Source organism: Talpa europaea (assembly GCF_964194135.1).
Source record: "Talpa europaea genome assembly, chromosome: 6".
NCBI classification, from domain to species: domain Eukaryota; kingdom Metazoa; phylum Chordata; class Mammalia; order Eulipotyphla; family Talpidae; genus Talpa; species Talpa europaea.
Window position 1 is genome coordinate 21,404,675 of NC_140072.1, and position 19,654 is coordinate 21,424,328.

Here is a 19,654-nt window from a genome sequence, read left to right on the forward strand (position 1 = left end):
TAAATTTGTGAAGGTCTTTGCTCAAAAGATAGTTTTGTTTTTAAGGTCATCATCTAGGTCTTGATTTTCATGATGTTCTACCTCAGTTTGGTCTTCCATCCTAGGCTCAGCATCTCTTTACATCCATTGCCCCGTGTTTCTTGAGTACTATACTAGGCTAGCAGAGCTTGAGAAATACAAAGATGAATGTGATACTGTTTCTGTTAATAAAAAACCCATCTGTCTTCCTACTTAAAAAGCAAACCAAAAAACCCCATATTTCTCTAAAGCAAATTTGAGAAGTCAGCCACACTAAAAATTGTTCAATGGCTCTTTATTTATGGACATAAATCTAAATTCCTCTGCTGTTGCTTTTACATCTTTAATAATCAGGTTTCATTCTCTCTATCCAAACTTAAATATGTTCCACCGTCATTACATTTTCAGTCTTTGTTAATAGAAATTGTTTTTATGCTTTCCCCCCTTATTACTGGTACCTAACTATGGGAAGGGGGCCGACTTTTTTTGGCCTATAAGAGATTGAGTACTCTCTAAATTGTTTTTTGAATCCTGCATCATTTCTCAATTCCCATGGCAAAACTGCCTTAATTTTAGCTCACAGTACTTTCTATAGGATTACTGTAGTAGTTTCCATTACACTCTAGACAGTCAGCAATACCTTACCCATGCACTGGAATATGTGTTTAAGTATTTTACTTTATAGCCTAATGTTCCCTTTGGGTACAGACTATGTCTCAGTCATTTTAGCTCAATGTCTGAATCACGGTTGATGCTTTTAAAAACGTTTAGAAAATGAAAACAATTCCCTTTAAAAAAATATATTAATTCACATAGTACTAGAATTATCACTCATATACAAAGTAGCCAAAGCTGATCCTTAAATATATAGAATTTTGATTTATTTACATACTGCAAAGGAACAATTGAAGGCACAATTTTACATGTGTGTGTCAATACACAAACACCACACATATAAATTAAACTAGGTCCACTATGGTAGAATAGAAAGCACATGTGGCTTTAAAGCAAGACTTAGATTCAAACTCTAAACCTGCCTTTAGCTGAGTGATACTGAGAAAAAGTACTTAAGCATAGTTTCTATACAAAGTAAGCAATTCACTAAATATAAAAACGTAAATATGTTATAAAGACAATTTGAAAAGAATCTACAACAAAAATAGTACTGCATTAAATTTAAGATGAAAACAGTATTTTTGGAGATGTACTCAATTCTTTTCTCAGTTGGGCAATATCAATGAAAATGATGAGGAGGATATAATGAAAAAGTTTTTAACATTATGCATCTAAATTATGATCCATAGTTGGTTACATGGTAGGAAGAAGCTTCAGTGTTTAGTTTGTGATCAAAGCTATGAGAAATCAAGCCTTAGAAATATGTCCTTAATATTTTATTTTTGCACATTAGTTGGATGAGAGAGATCCCAAAATTAGACATAAAAAAAGATTTTTAACTATATTAACACCCTCATAGAGTGTCTGAGTACTATTAATATCCTCTTTAAAGGTAGTTTTATAGGAGGAGACAGCCTTGAGGTAACCACAGGTAGCTTGTAGAACATAATCTTTTGATTATCACGCCTCTGAACAATAAGGTGATACAAATGTTACTAATTATGGGACCTTACCATGTGGAGCAAGGGGTTAAGATGTAACAGTAAGAAGCTAGCCACAGCCACTGCAGCACAAGTTTGATCCCCAGCCAGTGAGGTGACCCACATGATGCAGCAGACCTCTCCTGCCTCGCCCACTGCTCCCCTCAGCAGTGTATTTCAGTACATCTGCCTGTCCTGCTCCCTACTCTGTCTCTCTTCTGTTTACCATTCTGTCTCTGGTGAATCCTCTCACCACTGCTTCTCTGGCTTGCATCCCAGCTCTTGTATGCATAAACCAATAAATCTTTAAAAAAATACATATTTAAAAAAAAAAAACAACTCCAAATGTTACTAATTATAACCAATGTAATAAATGTAAGATTAACTATGTCTTTGTAAATTTCTTACCCTCTTCTTCATAGAAAAATAAGGTCAGAAAGCTGTCTCTTCTTGAACCTCTCCCAAAAGCAAATGGGGCTCTGACAGCACTATTGCATCATCATGATTTATAAATTTATTTTTTTTAAATTTACTTATTTATGCACACAAGAACTGGGGTACAGGCCAGAGGTGTGGAGGGTAAGAGGCTTCACCAGAGACAGAACGGTAAACAGAACAGGCAGACTGACTGAAATACACTGCTGAGGGGAGCAGCGGGCAAGTCAGGAGAGGTCTGCTGCGCCATGTGGGTAGCTCCCTGGTCAGGGATCAAATTCATGCTGCAGCGGCTGTGGATAGCTTCATAGGTTGCGTCTTAACCGTTTGTGCCACCAGGGAGGCCCCGATTCATAAATTCATGAAAAATGAATGGACAACTGCATATTATATTTATATAATACTATGCAAAGTCAAAATCAAAACCATACAAAGCAACTTAGCTTTTACCTGTAAAATAGCCACTTCATTACGGAGTTGACTTTCCTGTTTTGTAGGGAATCTCATCTTATCAATTACTTTAATAGCCACATCCCTTCCAGTCTTTCTATGTTTTCCTATTTTAAAAATATAGAAAAGAGCAAACAAATTGACAGCTCAAATATAATTAAAATATTTTATGAGGAACCTGCTGATAGACTGAAAATTTTATATGCTCATTTTGTTCTTTTGCCTTCATTCAACTTTAATTTTAGGAAATTATGTTTTCCTTCTATCATATTTGCCCTGAATAAAGGCTGTATCATTTACTAGAAATGATGAGACATCTGAATAAACTTGTTTGCTGAAAAACTACCTGCCTTATTATATATAAATGACAGTTAACTGTCCTGACCTTGACTTCAGAGAGTCTCAAGACAGAAATACAGCATTAAGAATTAATTTTATTCCAGGTTTAGGTTCACTTAGTCAACAATGAGTTATTTGATGTACTGAGCAAGTTCGGAGGCAGAAAGGCCAACCAGGAAGAATATTATAACAGTCTTATGTTGATAAAAGGGGATGACAAGATTTAACATTACTTTTATATCTTGGATCATAGCTTAGAAAGTATATTCACGTCCTTTAGGTTTAATTAAATTAATATTAACAACTGTGTGAGTTATGTAGGTTAATTTTATTAGCTCCATTAAACCGAGGCACATTGAGGTCAAATGACTTTGCCAAATTATACATCAGAGATTAAGATTTCAGTTCTTCAGAGATGATATTCATTGTCAGCACCCAACAAATGGAACCATTTATGCTGGAAAACCAGCAGGGAATATATTTCAATAAACAAGCCCACACAGCCCAATATAGCTTCAAACCATTTATTTTTTCCACATAAACATCTTTACATGTGAGCTATAATAAGAAAAAAGATTTGTGAAACTAATTTTCTGATAATTTTCAAAGTTTATAGATGAAATTAGGGAATGATGACTCAGTTACAGTGAGAAAAACTTAGCTAAAAGGATTGAGTCAGCCTTTGAGAAAAAGACCAATTAACAAAATTCTGAAAAGACATAACAGTTTAAAATTTCATAATTTTTCTAAGTATGTACAATAGCAAAAGGCTTACCTCCATAAACAATACCAAACTGGCCTGAACCAAGCACCTCATCTGCAAAGATCTGGTAAACAGTACTAATGTCCTATTTAGGAGAGAGCAAGCAGTTTTGTTAATCTCTATGAAACAATGTTAACATGTCTTACTCTTTTCAAATACTTAAATACATTTTTATTTTTAAGAAACGAAATTTTCCTAACAAAATATTTTATGAAGCATAAGTTTTCTATGTACTAGGAAGATAAGCCCAGTTTTTATACTATGACCTTTTTTTAAACTGTGGAAATACTGCGGTACTCCCATCAGGTATTACCACCATCAGGTATTAATCACCCAATTTTCATACATTGGCTCTAATTTTTACTTACCACATTTTCCTGGATTTGACAATTAGATACAGAGATACTGGTAGATAAATCTTCTGTAAAATATAAAAATGATATATATCATGTAACAACTGTTGTTATATGACAATATTAATATTTACTCAACATAAATGAAAATGCTATTTACATTTAAAAAATACTACATTAATATAATTATGCACATTAGAAATTTATCCAAACGTACATTACTAATCCAAATTGGTTAATAAAATGATACATCCTTAAAAAGTAAAGATGCCCAAATATTTAATTTAGTTAATTTAATTAATAAGTACTGAGAAAGACAAGTTACAGGGTAGCATTATTTGAACTTAAAACTACAAAACATACATGACTACTTCTGGTAAATGAAAGAGGTGGAGCTGGGGAACAAGGATTTTAGCTTTTACAAATTCCTATACTTTCATTTTTATAAAACATATGCATTATTTTCATGATAAAAATTAAAAATTAGGTAAATTTATATACTGATATTTAAATATATCTGATATAAAAGTAAATAAATAACGGATACAAAAGCATGTTGCAATAAACACACCGAATATGACCACATTTTTGGCAAAAATTCAAACATAATAATATAGCACAGCTAATGTAAGTTCATTTTCCCAAAGCCCTCCCAAATCAAGAAATATACACCAAATTATTAATAATGGTTTTCTGAGGGAGGGAGATATAGGATTGGAAATAAGGGTATGTGCTATGTGTGTACAAGGAAAATGTTTTCATTTTATATATGTATTTTATAAAGTTTAAGTATCTTTTTACCTTGGTAAGCAAAGGAAGTAATAAGAGAAAAGGGATTAAACACAGGAAGTAAACAGAGACTAGATAGCAAACATCTAGAATCTCAGAAATAACTCAAAGAAATAAAATGAAATTTCTTCTATAATCCCAAACATAAAAATGTAAAATTTCCCTCACAAGGAAATGTAAAATTATCCATTAAAAACAATGAGTATCAAAAACCCTATTTTATTTTATTTTTTTAAAGATTTATTTTATTTATTTATTTATATAAGCACTGGGTACAGTCAGAAGTGCGGGAGGGTGAGAGAACTCACCAGAGCCAGAGCGGGGAGCAGAGCAGGCAGGACCAAAGCACACTGCTGAGGGGAGCAGCGGGTGGCAGGAGAGGTCTACGCGCCATGTGGGACCCCCCTCCGGTGGCTGGGGAGCAGCCGGGGATTGAACCGGCGCTACAGAGGCTGCGGGCAGCTTTGCAACCCGGGGACTGAACCGGCGCTACAGAGGCTGCGGGCAGCTTCGCAACCCAGCGCTCAACCTCTGCGCCACCGGGGAGGCCACAAAAACCCTATTTTAAAATGTTAAGTCAACTTTAAAATATTTTAAATAACTAAAATGTTAAACTTTTTAAAGAAACAAAAAAGGCAACCTTCAACAGAATCAATGTGCCTAAATCTCAGTAGAAACTAGGAAACTGCTGATCTACTTTTCTAGCTTAAGTTTCAATATTTATTTTCTCTCAAAGGCCTCTACTACTAGCACCATCTAGTCATAATTCTATTGCTTTCCAGGGGAACATAAGTTGTTGAAAGGGCAGCAACAACATAGTATCACTGATGTGTCAGGAAATGTGCTAAATGGATTATGCGTACTTACAAAGAATTGAAAGAACTGTAAAGAACTGAACAGGTCAAGATCACAGAGCTAGTAAGCAGAATTAGGTTTTCATTCTCATGAAATCCTCACATTGAAGCCTTCTGCAATTCTGTCTTTACAGATTTAATTCAAGAGATGGGCTTGAAAGAGTCCACAAACCCACACATAAAATTTGTATTTATGGGACTTTATTTCTTTTCTAGGAGGAAATTAGAGTATCAGAAAGTTCTATCTAAAATACCTCCAGGGCCTCCCTGGTGGCATAAGGAACCGGTTAAGATGCAACCTATGAAGCTCGCCACAGCTACTGCAGCACGAGTTCAATCCCCAGCCAGAGATCAACCCATGTGGCGCAGCAGACCTCTCCTGACTTGCCCGCTGCTCCCCTCAGCAGTGTATTTCAGTCGATCTGCCTGCTTTGTTCACTGCTCTGACTCCAGTGAACCTCTTACTCCCCACAACTCTGGCCTGTGCTCCAGTTTTTATATGTATAAATAAAATCTTTTAAAAATAAATAAATAAATAAAATACCTCCAAACTGAAGAAGCACTGTGAATATCTACTTATTCACCCTCTAAGATCATTATTATACACCAAACATGTTCATGGTCATCCCCATGTCTCTTTGATCACACCTGTCTCCTCACTGAAGTAACACTATTGATAACTTCTTCCATTCTCCCATTTAGCTCTCTAACCTATCCTATCTGAGATTCAAGGGCCCAATCAGGTTCTCCTACCATTAAATCTCTGCATAGGGCCTCCCCGGTGGCGCACCGGTTGAGCTCTGGGTTGCGAAGCTGCCCGCGGCCTCTGCGGCGCCGGTTCGATCCCCGGCTGCTCCCCGGCCACCGGAGGAGGGTCCCACATGGCGCGCAGACCTCTCCTGCCGCCCGCTGCTCCCCTCAGCAGTGTACTTCGGTCCTTCTGCCTGCTCTGCTCCCCGCTCTGGCTCTGGTGAATTCTCTCACCCTCCCGCACTTCTGACTGTACCCAGTGCATGTATAAACAAAACAAACAAACCAGCAAACAAATAAAGCATGCCTCTATTAAAAAAAAAAAAAAAAAAAAACATATGCAACCATATGTTTAAAAAAAAAAATAAATAAAATAAATCTCTGCATAGTCCTTCTCTCTATATCTGAATTCTCCGAATAATACATTACTCACTTTTGGCTCTACATGCTATAAGCTTTCACCTAATACTTAGGTATGTAAGTCCCATCTCCCTAAACAGCTTTTAAAATTTCTGTATTCGGGTCTCCCCGGTGGCGCAGCAGTTGAGCGCTGGGTTGCAAAGCTGCCCGCGGCCTCTGCGGTGCCGGTTCGATCCCCGGCTGCTCCCCGGCCACCGGAGGAGGGTCCCACATGGCACGCAGACCTCTCCTGCCACCCGCTGCTCCCCTCAGCAGTGTACTTCAGTCCTTCTGCCTGCTCTGCTCCCCGCTCTGGCTCTGGTGAATTCTCTCACCCTCCCGCACTTCTGACTGTACCCAGTGCATGTACAAACAAACAAACAAACAAACAAATAAATAAATTAAAAACATGCCTCTATTAAAAAAAATAAATAAAAAAATAAAATTTCTGTATTTCTTTTGTATTCTAGCTTAGAGTCCAGCATAATGCCAAGAATAGCTTTGCAAAGTAGCAAGGCTGAACTGAAATAAGCTATATTTAGAAACGGGAAGATACCTATTACAATTAACAAATATATTTGCTAATTGTGTTTCCCTAGAAATAAAATAATGGAGGGAAAATGACATATTATGGCTTTCTAACTAAGCGTTCACTTGAACCTTTATGAAATTTATGTTTTATTTTATACATTTTTTGGTACAAAGAACATGTGTCTCAATAATTTGTATTTCCAAATGTTTTAATTTAGTTGAAGAAATACAGCATTTTTGATTTCACAAGTATGAGGTGAAATTTAAGACTTTAGAAACTGTTTATATCCCTCCAGAAAGCAAAATAGTAATCCTAATAGTTTACTTAATAAATGAGAGTTCATGGATTTCAAACACTATTCTGACAACCCTATAAAGAAGGTACCATAAGGAATTACTTACAGAGAGTTAAGTACTTGCCTAATATCACACAGCAGATTGGTAAAGTCAGGATTTAAATCTAGGGAGACTGTCTTTGGGGGTCGGTTCTGAGGATTATGCATATATACTAGCAACAATAAAATTTTATAAAAGAATGCACTAATGGCATTGTTACTAAAAATAAAGCTAAAAATGCACATGTCAATACATAGAAAAACACAATCACACTCACAAAATGTTTCAGAAACAAAAGGGGAAAAAAAGCCATTAACAAGCTGATTGCTTACTGTGATCTTTCCCTTGCCCAGGAGAAGCGCAAACACTTGCTTGAGGGGTAACAGGCATAAGAGCTTGGCGAATTGCTTTTTCCCAGCTCTGTGCTACATCAAGTCCAACTCCAGTGGCAGCAAGAACAGGATTGTGAGAGCTGTCCCCATTGTTCTCACCAGCAAAGTATACCATAGTATCAGTGATGATTTCAAAACAGTGTGGGTTGCTGCCTTGTGAAACGTTTGTGAAATCTTGTGGCGAAGATATGCGAAGAATTTCTGAAAGTGGAATTTCCTGAAGTGGAAAGCATTGGAAAATATGAATGTCTTTGTTTTTAATTTCAAATAAACTAAACGGTCGAAGATACGCATTTCCAATGAACGTCACTACAACAAACACAAATATGTGGAATATCAAAAACATAGTCAAGTCTTATGGATAATAAATTCCATAAACAATAGGCTCAGTAACTTCTATAAACAATAGTAGGCAGAGTTGTGTAATAAGTGTATTTCAATATAACAATTAATATATACAAACACACTTTGAAAACCTAATTATTTTTTGTACATATTTTTAAAAATGTGAAATGTTTACCTTATAGTACTTTGATCCAGATTCATTTTGAAACAATGTTAGACATTTGCTATCAAGTCTCCAATAATGCCTCTTCCTCTATAAAATAAAGAATACAAAACTATGAGGTTAAAATATAATTCCTCCAAGCTATTTTACTTTACTTTTCCTTTCATTTCTATTCATTTGTTGTTTTCAATTAAAATTCATGAGGTTCAAATTCTAAAAATATAAAAAGGATACATAGCAAAAAGTATACTCCCCACCACTGTTATCCTACTCCCACCCTCCTCCCAGGCAGTGTGATTACTGTTTTGGAGATCCTATTGGATTATCAGAAAAATCATGACACATTTATGCATAAAAAACATAGGAAAAATATATCATGACTTTTCTGACCTAATATTAGATTTTTTTGTGCATGTACATACAAATGCAGGTGTATCACACAAATACACACACACAAAATTTACGTATGGGCTACAATTCTAAAAGTTGGTTTGCACTTCAAAAGATATGCTCACCTGTAATTCTGCTTGACAGTGTCAGTTACTCTAGATCATGGACAGTCTTAATTTATGAGACAACTTAAGAGTGCTTGTTTACTCACACCCTCACTGGTATAGTATGTTAATAAACTTCCTGGGTTTTACTACACTGAAAAATATACTGGCATTTCATTTAAATTTTAAATTATATTTTATTAAAAATGAAATCAAGTTCTTATGTTTAATAGTCATTTCTATTTCCTTGTCCATGAACTCTGTTTATATTCTTTGCCCATTTTTACTATTGTTTTGTTGTCTTACCAATTTCTGGGCACACTTCCATTATTATTAAATTTATCCTTGTTTATGAATTGAAAGTATTTTCCCAGAATACTTTGATGTCCCTTTTTTTTTTTTTTTAAATTTATTTATTTATACAAGCACAGGGTACAGTCAGAAGTGCGGGAGGGTGAGAGAATTCACCAGAGTCAGAGCGGGGAGGAGAACAGTCAGATTGACAAAGTACACTGCTGAGGGGAGCAGTGGGCGCTGCAGGAGAGGTCTGCACGCCATGTGGGACCCTCGCCGGCAGGGATCGAACTGTCGATACAGAGGCTGCGGGCAGCTTCACAGCCCAGAGCTCAACCGCCGCGCCACCAGGGAGGTCCAATGTCCTTTTTAAAATAATTTTTTTAAATAAAAATTTTAATTTTTTAGAGCAGTTTTAAATTCACATTTAAATAAGGGGAAGGTACAGGGATGTCCCATGTACTCCCTGTCCTTACACATATATAGTCTCGACCATTATGACCACCCCTCTGGTCATAATGGACCATCCCCCATTATGACCCTGAGGACATACCACCTCACACTGCAGTGGGACATTTGTTCTAACTGATGAACCTATACTTACATATCACAAATACCCAAAGTCCATATTTTATATTGTGATTCACTCTTGGTGCTGTGTTCTCTGGATGCGAACAAATGTACAATGATATGCACCTATATTAATGATCATTTTCATGGCTTTTTAGTGGTGAATAGTTCATGGTCAGGATGTACCAGTTTATATTCATTCACCTATTGAAGGACATCTTGGTTGTTTCCAGATTTTAGTAATTATTATTAGAACTACCTGCATAAAATCCTTATGCAGATTTTTTTTTTTTAAATTTTCTAGAGGCATGTCTTATTTATTTATCTATTTGTTTGTTTGTTTGTTTGGTTTATACATGCACTGGGTACAGTCAGAAGCCGGGACGGTGAGAGAATTCACCAGAGCCAGAGCGGGGAGCAGAGCAGGCAGAAGGACCGAAGTACACTGCTGAGGGGAGCAGCGGGCGGCAGGAGAGGTCTGCACGCCATGTGGGACCCTCCTCCGGTGGCCAGGGAGCAGCCGGGGATTGAACCGGCGCCGCAGAGGCCGCGGGCAGCTTCGCAACCCAGCGCTCAACCGCTGCACCACCTGGGAGGCCCCTTATGCAGATTTTTGAATGGACATAAATTTTCAGTTTCTTTGGGTAAATAGCAAGGACTGAGATTTGCTGGGTCATATGGTAAGAGCATGTTTAATTTCATACAAAACCAGCAAACATGGTTATATCATGTTGCATTCCCACTAGTCATGAATGAAAGTACCTGTTCTAATCCTCACTAGCACCTAGTGCTGTCAGTATTCTGCATTTTGGTCATTTCAGTAACTGTGTAGTGATAGCTCACTGATGTTTTAACTTGCATATCCCTAATGACATATGACATGGAGGATCTTTTCATATGCTTATTTGCCATCTGTATATCCTCTTTGGTGAGTTATGTGTTAAAAGGTCTTCGGTCCATTTTTTCAAAAGGGATTCTTTATATTTTCTACTGTTAAGTTTTTTTTTTTTAAACAACATAGAATTTTTTTTTTAATTTAATTTAATTTATTTATACATGCACTGGGTACAGTCAGAAGCACGGGAGGGTGAGAGGACTCACCAGAGCCAGAGCAGGGAACAGAACAGGCAGACTGACGAAATACATTGCTGAGGGGAGCAGCGGGCGGAAGGAGAGGTCTGCGCGCCACATGGGACCCTCGCCTAGCAGCCGGGGATCGAACCGGTGCTGCAGAGGCTGTCGGCAGCTTCGCAACCCAGTGCTCAACCACTGCGCCACCAGGGAGGCCCTCTACTGTTAAGTTTTAAGAGTTCTTTGTATATTTGAATAAAAGTCTTTTATCAGATGTCTCTTTTGCAACAGTCTGTGTCTTATCTTCTCACTTTCTTGTTACTGTCTTTTGCAGAACATAAGATTTTAACTGTAATGAAGGACAGCTCATGAACTGTGCTTTTGCTGCTATATCCCCAGGCCCTTTTAGAATCTTTACTGCCCTAACAGTGCGAAAATACAATAACACTGTTCAGTGTTCCTTATCTGAAGGGGAAACATTCCAAGACCCCTAGTTGATGCTTGAAGCTGTGATACATTGGACCCTACATAAACTACATTTTTTCTTATACAAATATACCTATGATAAAGTTTAATTATAAATTAGGCACAATCAGAGGTTAACAATGATAAAAATAAAACTAACAATAACTATTGTAATTAAAGTTATGTGAATATGGTCTCTCAAAAATCTTATTTTATGTAGTATTTTTGAACTACAGTTGACCATGGGTAACTCCAAGTGTGGCTGGAGTGGAACCACAACAAGGGGACTACTGTACATTAACTATTCTTTTAAAAATTTCTTCACAACTTGTGACTGTAAGTCCAGCATACTTTCACATATTACCATAGTATACAGAATGTCTTAAATTTCTCATTCTCATTTTGATTTTTAAAAATGCACAAAACAAAGCCCATAACAAAGTTCTACTACCACATTAAAACATCTGTTATTACTCACCAGGGTGTCCCTGCTGGTGTAATGTACCATCCACCCTTCCTTCACCATGGTGCTGCTCTTCCTCTTTGTGTGCTTGATGGATTGTACAACCCTCATTAGTGGAATATTATTGCTTGTTGATGGACTAAAAAATATTTAAAATCATAATAAATACTAATAATTTCTATGAAAAGATACAATAAGCTATGATTTTTTAAAGAAAATGGGGCTAAAAATTTCCAAAACACTTTAGAGGAAGATAAATAATGGGTTAAGAAAATGAATTAGGGCCTCCCTGGTGGCCTAGGGGATACATCTCAGCACTATCACTGCTATGGCCTTAGTTCGATACCCGGCCAGGGAGCTAACCCACATATGGTGCTGGAGACCTCTCCGTTCCCACCCGCTACTCCCCTCAGCAGTGTATTTGGTAGAGCCTCCTGTTCTGCTCCCCACTCTGTCTCTGGTGAATCCTCTCAAGTCCCGCAAGTCTGGCCGACACCCCAGTTCTTCTATGCAAAAATAAAATCTTTTCTGAAAAGCTAAAATTCATCCTGTTATGAAGATATATTGCTGCTTATAAAAGACTAAAATAACACTGCAAGTCCTCATTATTTGTCATGAATATTTTCTGGAGGACCACGTAAAGAAATGAACAGAGCAGAAAGTAACCTCCCAAACTCTAAGATCTGGAGCCTGGGAGACAGTCCCATAGTATTGACAGTGCAATCATCCTGCAGTAGGTAGCATGATAAATTAATGTACTAATTTGTTACAAAGCAAAAAAAAAAAACTGTACCTAAGTCCACATGATTCAAATGTCAAATGTTTTGAACTAGTTAGTAAGAAGCCCTGCTAATAGAAAATATTAAAAAAGAAAATGATTTATAGATATTAATTAAGAAAATAATCAAATAATGGAATGAGTCAAATCAGGTAACACTGAAATATGGATTAGTAACAATGTAGTTAAAGAGAGCAACTTGGGGGAAGTATACTATTTTCAATCTGAGGTTCAAACAGTTAAATACCTTTTCTGAAATTTGAAGTATCCATGCTTAAGAAACTAGTTAAGTTCTCCTAATCTCCACATTGGATAAATATTAAGTTTCGTTAATTTAACGATAAGCTATAATTTAATAAGTGAAACTAAAATAAATGACAACTCAAGAATTAGATTAATAAATGACCTATTTCCTCTAAGTACTTCTTAATTGCCAATGAAAAACAAAACCCGCCAAACTATTGACATTTTATTACAAAAGAGTACATCCTATAGGACTGAATATAAAAAACCTGAATTTCTATAAATACAGAGTGACATTTAAAACAGTTTTAACCCAACAGCATTTTTTACAAAATGCTAGCAGATTAATTACAGTAATATAATAGCTATCCTCAAATTTGTCAGCACCATCTTTGTGTAACATTCTCAAGAAGTTTCTACCACCAAGTAATCTGCCTTCGTGAAGAAACCGGCTGCCTTAACAGTTGATGGCTCAACCTGCACCTCGTGGTGGCTGCTCTACAGCTATATATTTTAGCTACAAGTAGAGCATTTTTTCTTTTTAAGAAAACAAGTATTCTCAGACCCATGTTGGGTGGATGACAGTGATATGATTGATTTTCAGAAATACTAAATACTGTAGTGCATGTAAAAGAGTCACAATATAATCTGGTTATAAATTACACTTTACGCTAAACTTAGAAGCGTGGCCTTTCTTTCTTCATGATGCTCCTGAACTAACGTTATATTTGGAAGTAACTTGCAACACCAGCATTACCTGATTGTTTTAACAGTTTCTTCATCTTTTTCTACATCAAGATCGGATGGATCCAGGAAGAACATTTTATCTTCTGGGGGAGATGGTTCTTCTGTGTCATCCAAGCCCCGACTACCATCACTGTTCATGTCACTACTGTCAATATCCATTGGTATATCTGCATCTGTTCCCAGACTGGAAGGTTCTGGAAAGTTTTAAATTTATTTCAGAGTTTAATATTAATGAGCTATCAATACATCTAGGTGGAGATAGTTTACTAACTGTGAAAAGCTTTAAAACTCTCAAATGGAAATATAAGAAAGAGGACTATCTTAAGGAAGATATTAAATGCACAAACTGTAAGGCAGAAAATTAAATAATTTGATTACACAGGAATTTTAAATTTCTTTATGACAAAAGATACTACAAGCAAAGTAAAAGATTATCCACTACTATTACATCTATGGTCAACTGATTTTTTTCACTAGGGTCTAAGAAAATTCAGTGGGAAAGAACAGTCTTTCAAATAAATGGCACAACAATTAGATATCTAGATGCAAAGAAAAGAAACTAGACCTCTGTAACTTAATAATCATTCTACTTAATATTATCTTGACAAGAGAAAAAAATGGCAAAAGAGGGAAAATGTTTAGCTAATGATTATTTGTTGGAGAAATACCAGTGAGACAGTACAATGTGTTCTAATGACTATTATGGACTAAGAAGCTAGAACATATGGGTTCAAATTCCAGCTGTACCACTTATTGGCTGTGTTAAGGAACACAAGATTTAATGTCTTTGTGCCTAAGTTTACTCATCTGTAAGTACTTACTCAAAGGATTGTTCTTAAGTATAAATGTCAATATATATGATGTGTTTTGAACAGTAGCTGGCATGTAATAAGCAGTAAGTATCAGTACTATGAAAGCGTTTTAGGGACAACAGCATGGATTTACAGTAAATCTTTCATGTCTGAGGATGAGTGGACATGCAGCACTACTGGAAATATCAGACAACACAGTGGGAGATAGCTGGAGGAACACCACAGAGGCATATAGCAAAAGTGTGCCATCACTAAAGTCTGCATTTCCCTTGATTAGTAAAATTAAATCAAAAAAAAAAAAAAAAAGGTCAAAGAAAAAAAGCAAAGTAAGCAAATATGACCTTGTACAAACATAATATACAAAAGAATTGTGAATTTTTCTGATCTTTCATGAAAATTAAGAAAAAGATTTTTTGGGCATCCCGGGTGGCACAGGTGGTTCAGTATAATAGCGCTGCAAAGCTGTCCGCAGCCTCCACAATGCGTGGGTTCAATCCCAGCCAGCAGGGGAGATACCTGGGAGATACCCACATGGCACAGCAGACCTCTCCTGTCACACCCACTGCTCCCCCTCAGCAGTGCATTTCAGTCAGTCTGCCTGTTCTGTTCCCCGCTCTGTCTCTGGTGAATCCTCTCACCCTCCTGCACATCTGGCCTGTACTCCAGTTCTTGTATGCATAAATAAATAAATCTTAAAAAAAAAAAAAAAAGAAAAGAAAAGAAAAAGAATTTTACCTCCATTGAAAGTAACCTCTCCAAGGCAATCTCTTGGCACTTTTGATGCACAGCGTTTATGGCAGTTGAATTTACAATCTAAAATAAAATATTTGGCTAATAAGTTTATGGCAGAACACTGAGGCAATACTGACATGATTTAGACACTTCCATTAAATCATTCACAATTAGAATAATGTTAGTAATAATGATGAGGTGTTAACATAAGAAAAGTCTTCCTCTAATAAGAACTCAGGTCTTAAACTGAAGGTTGGTTTCAAATCCTGACATTTCTAATAGTTGTTTCAACTCATCAGAGTTCAGTTTCTTTATAAAATGAAACTAACGCTATTTGTATTAACACTTTGCCAAAACGTTGCCGGCAGCTTCATGTTTCTTTTCCTTACCCCACATTCATCTTTCTACATCCCTCCTAAGTTTCTCATGCTGATTAAATTTTTCAACATATGTTTTGCACTTACTTTTAAAACCTGAGTATTAGAGCCTGATGCATATGCAGAAAAGGTACTGAGATTCCACAGCCATTTATTAGGCATTAGTAAGGGTTTTCCCTTACAATCCTGTGAGGAAGGAATGAGCTGCTTATGCACAAGTTCTCCCACTTGTACATTATGGTTCTCCTCTGCCTGCAAAAGCCTTAGAGTTGATAACACTGGAGATCAGCATCAGATGTAAGCTGTGTAACACTAGTGTATAATTCAGTAGTTCTCAGTGATGCCAGGGCCAACTGTACCAGCATCAATTGAAAATTTGTCAGAAATGAAAATTCTTGGGCCTCACCCCAGACCTACTACCTAGGCAACTCTGGGAGCGAGGCTGAGAAATATGTTTTAATAACTTCTTTAGGTGACACTAAAATTGAGACCCATTGCTCTAACTACTGTCTAAAACCACCTTTGAAATATATCTGCCAGTAATAACTGGGTGAAAGTAACTTCAAGTCTTGACTTAGGATGTTTTGTGACCTCTGTGATTCAAGAAATTCTGGGTATCATGCCTATAGCACAGGGTAAAGTTCATTATAAAGAAAAAGTCCCACAAGGAGAATAATTTGGGGGATGATAATTTGTATTATATATATACACTATATTTTTAAATGAAAGGAACTAGGAAAAACCATATATGCTATTAATAATAGCATCTTGCATATATTTTAAATAATTTATTTTTTTTACTTCATGACGTTTGCAAATTATGAAAATAACAAGGTTTCCTCTGTCCCTTTGTAAATGCAGAGTCAAGTTTATGGCCTACCTGCAGCTAGTATGTAGGTTCTTCTAATGGTAGAAATTTTTATTTATTTCTGTGTTCCTACTCCTGTTTTTCTTAACTATTTATGCTATCTTATATTTCATAAATTCTTTCAGGCTGTTTTGAAATTTTTATATAAAAAAGTAAAAAATAAACACAGGTGAATACATAGCAGTTCTTGGAGCTGAACATTGTCTCAAAAGATCCAGCATAACTTTTATTTTAAACAAAGTATTTCCTTCTTTTTTCTTAGCTTGACAAGTGAATAATAACTCACTACAAAAATACAGAAACCACTGTAGTAAATTATGATTCTGACTGATAATGAAAGTAGCTTTATGTAGAAATAATAATGGGCTACTTTCTAACCAATATAAGCACAGAACATTTCTTTTAGAGCTATAAGAAGTTAAACTAGTAACTCGGTGGCAGAGTTAATTTTTTTATTTAAAAATTCACTTATCTACATATTTTAGTTCCTCTATAAAATATTATACTTTTTCTGAATATGATTTTTAGAATTTTTCCATTCTGTTTAGCAGAACAGCGCTATTTACTACCTTTACTAAGATTATCTGTTGACTAGAATTTGTACATCTGTTATTGTTCTTTCCAAAACATTCCTTAGTGGCTGCTTGCCAATACCCTTGTGTTGATATTTTAAAGTATTAATTTATACATTAACTCATAATCAAAAGTAAGCTGTTGAAATAAAATTTCAACATTTAGTTATGTCTCTCTGATAGTTTCTCAATACCTAATAAGTGTACAACCTGTTCTCAATTTGATGCTCTATATGTTGCCATAGATTGCCAGGAAAAGCTTTATTTTCTTTCCCTATTTAAATTTATATACAATCATTTGATTGTTTTATAAACAGAATTTATTGTAGCAAAGATATAAACTCTAAAGTTTTAGATAAAACTTAGTAATTCAATTCCACAAATATTTCTACTATATAAAATGAAGTATGATTCCACTATAATTGTAGTTATAGTTAAAATAATTATTTAAAAAATCAATACAATAGTTAAGACTATTTCTAACTTTATATCGCTCAATAAGTAAAAGCACTAACTCCATTTCAGTTTTCACTCTGTTACACAGTATAACTGAAAAGACATGAGACAAAAAGACAAACTTTTTAAAAATATAAAAACATCATACAACTGGGCCTCCCTGGTGGCACAAGGGGTTAAGATGCAACCTATGAAGCTGTCCGCAGCCACTGCAGCACAAGTTCGATCCCTGGCCAGGGAGCTACCCACATAGTACAGCAGACCTCTCCTGACTTGACTGCTGCTCCCCTCAGCAGTGTATTTTAGTCAATCCGCCTGTTCTATTCCCCACTCTGTCTCTGGTGAATCCTCTCACCACCCACACCTCTGTCCTGTACTCCAGTTCTTGTATGCATAAATAAATAAATCTTTGAAGAAAAAAAATTATACAACTAGAGGGAAAAGTTATTCCATTATAAATCTGGTTCATTAAAATATGTTTTTGGAATACTATGATAGTGGGCTGTGTTAGTATATAAATCTAGTGGCTCCTATTATGATTTTAGTGGCTTCCACTATATTCTACCGTTGGAATGAGTTTTCGTATAGCTTTCCAAGTTACACAAATAAAAACAAAGACAACAAACTCTTGTGATATCTTTACGTGTGTAAATATTTAGTGAAAAGAAGAAGCATTTTATTATATTTGGATAGTGTCTGGCTCTGGAATCAGAGATTTAAGCTCAAGTATTAGCTTACCTGCTTACTAATCATACTATACTGACAAGTGTTAAACAACCACACCTCATAGTTCCAAATTCCAGTTTTTCTGTTTGTATTCTAGTTTTTTGTGAGCATAGCTCTTTGTACAAAGTACACATATTGCAGACAGTAGCAGTAGTTGCTATAAAAACATGTGTTGTAGAGACGTCATCATCATGGCGGCGAGGAAACGCTGCGAGTAAGACCTCCCATAAAAAAAAGTTAATAGGGAGGAAAAGCGGCAGGTCCCTGTGAGAACTGGGACACGGAAGTTAAATGGGCAACTCTGGCAAACTGCCCAAAGAAGAAAGTTGCCATAAAAGAGGACTAGAAGGGAGGAAAGCTCAGAACCCTGCTACCCTCCCCCACCCAAAAAGTCAGCACTCTCCAACCAACAGAAAGGACGGAAAAAAAAAAAAAAACTAAAATAAAAACATGTGTTGTATATTTTCTTTCTTTTTTTAAGTTAGCTAAGAGACTAATTTCTTTCTCTAATGCTTCTGAAATTTGAATATTTTATGCCTGTATTTGTTAACAAAAACAGATCTGAATTTTACCTAAGGAAAACATCCAGTCCTACCTTTACATTGCATTCCTTGGCGGAAAAGGCCTTTCAGTAACCGCTTGCAGTACTGACAAATTGTGGGACGGGCGTAAGAGTGAACAGCAAATGTATGTGGAACTTTTACTCTGCACATTACCATCTTTTCCATCCAAATTGGGCGACCACTCCAAGAAGGAATTCTCTTACTTGGTTCCTGGTGAACATGTGACTGAAACAGAAGTGATTTCCATAAATGTAAGTCAATATTAAAAGCAAAATATTAAGAGAGGACTTGACCACAAATGTCATTTATTTCAAACACTGAAGCCAAAAATCCAAAAATGTGGATGTGAGCAATTTCCTTTAAAGCTTAACTTACCAACCCTTGAATGAGAAAGTGCAGAATATTTTTGCTATTATTTATGCTAAAAAAAATTGAAGATACTTCCATATCTTCACAAATACATATTTACTGATTATTATTTGCCAGGCACATATGGCATTTTACAAATAAAAAAACAAAACCCTTAAAATGAATTTAGAGCAGATGTTCAAATCTCTTTAAAAACTTTACAAGGAATTAATCAAAGGAAAAGTAAATATGTTCACAAAGTGTTGGTGCTGCTCATGTTGATTTACTAAACATGATGTCTGAAATATTTCAAATTTATTTTAACAAATAAATTAGTTTTTCAAATTTATTTTAACAAATACTAAAGTATTTATGTAAACACTTAACATTAAGGAACGATGATATAAATAATGGCAGTTATAAAACTAACTAAAACAACGTTAGTCCCAGTAATTATAAATTCCTTGATATTTTAAGCATTTTCTAGTTGCTTGGGCTCCCCTCAGATGTACAAAAGAAAAATTTAAAAAGGTGTTTATTAAAACTTTTTACGTAACCTGAAG

The 19,654-nt window shown here is 35.8% G+C and overlaps 1 protein-coding gene across 2 annotated transcripts in view; it reads right to left on the minus strand.

Moving 5' to 3' along the window:
• The window catches only part of PRKD3 (protein kinase D3), a gene marked incomplete at both ends in the record, with an annotated part of 57,100 nt that overhangs the window by 6,954 nt on the left and 30,492 nt on the right, over positions 1–19,654 (minus strand). The window contains 9 exons of one of the 2 annotated variants that reach the window (XM_084234522.1): positions 2,499–2,605; positions 3,613–3,685; positions 3,969–4,018; positions 7,945–8,221; positions 8,525–8,602; positions 11,885–12,008; positions 13,648–13,831; positions 15,185–15,262; positions 18,776–18,968. In XM_084234522.1, coding sequence (XP_084090648.1) covers positions 2,499–2,605; positions 3,613–3,685; positions 3,969–4,018; positions 7,945–8,221; positions 8,525–8,602; positions 11,885–12,008; positions 13,648–13,831; positions 15,185–15,262; positions 18,776–18,968 — 1,164 coding nt within the window. Of the gene's footprint in view, positions 1–2,498; positions 2,606–3,612; positions 3,686–3,968; positions 4,022–7,944; positions 8,222–8,524; positions 8,603–11,884; positions 12,009–13,647; positions 13,832–15,184; positions 15,263–18,775; positions 18,969–19,654 lie in introns of both variants that reach the window. The other variant, XM_084234521.1, reaches the window with a different exon arrangement.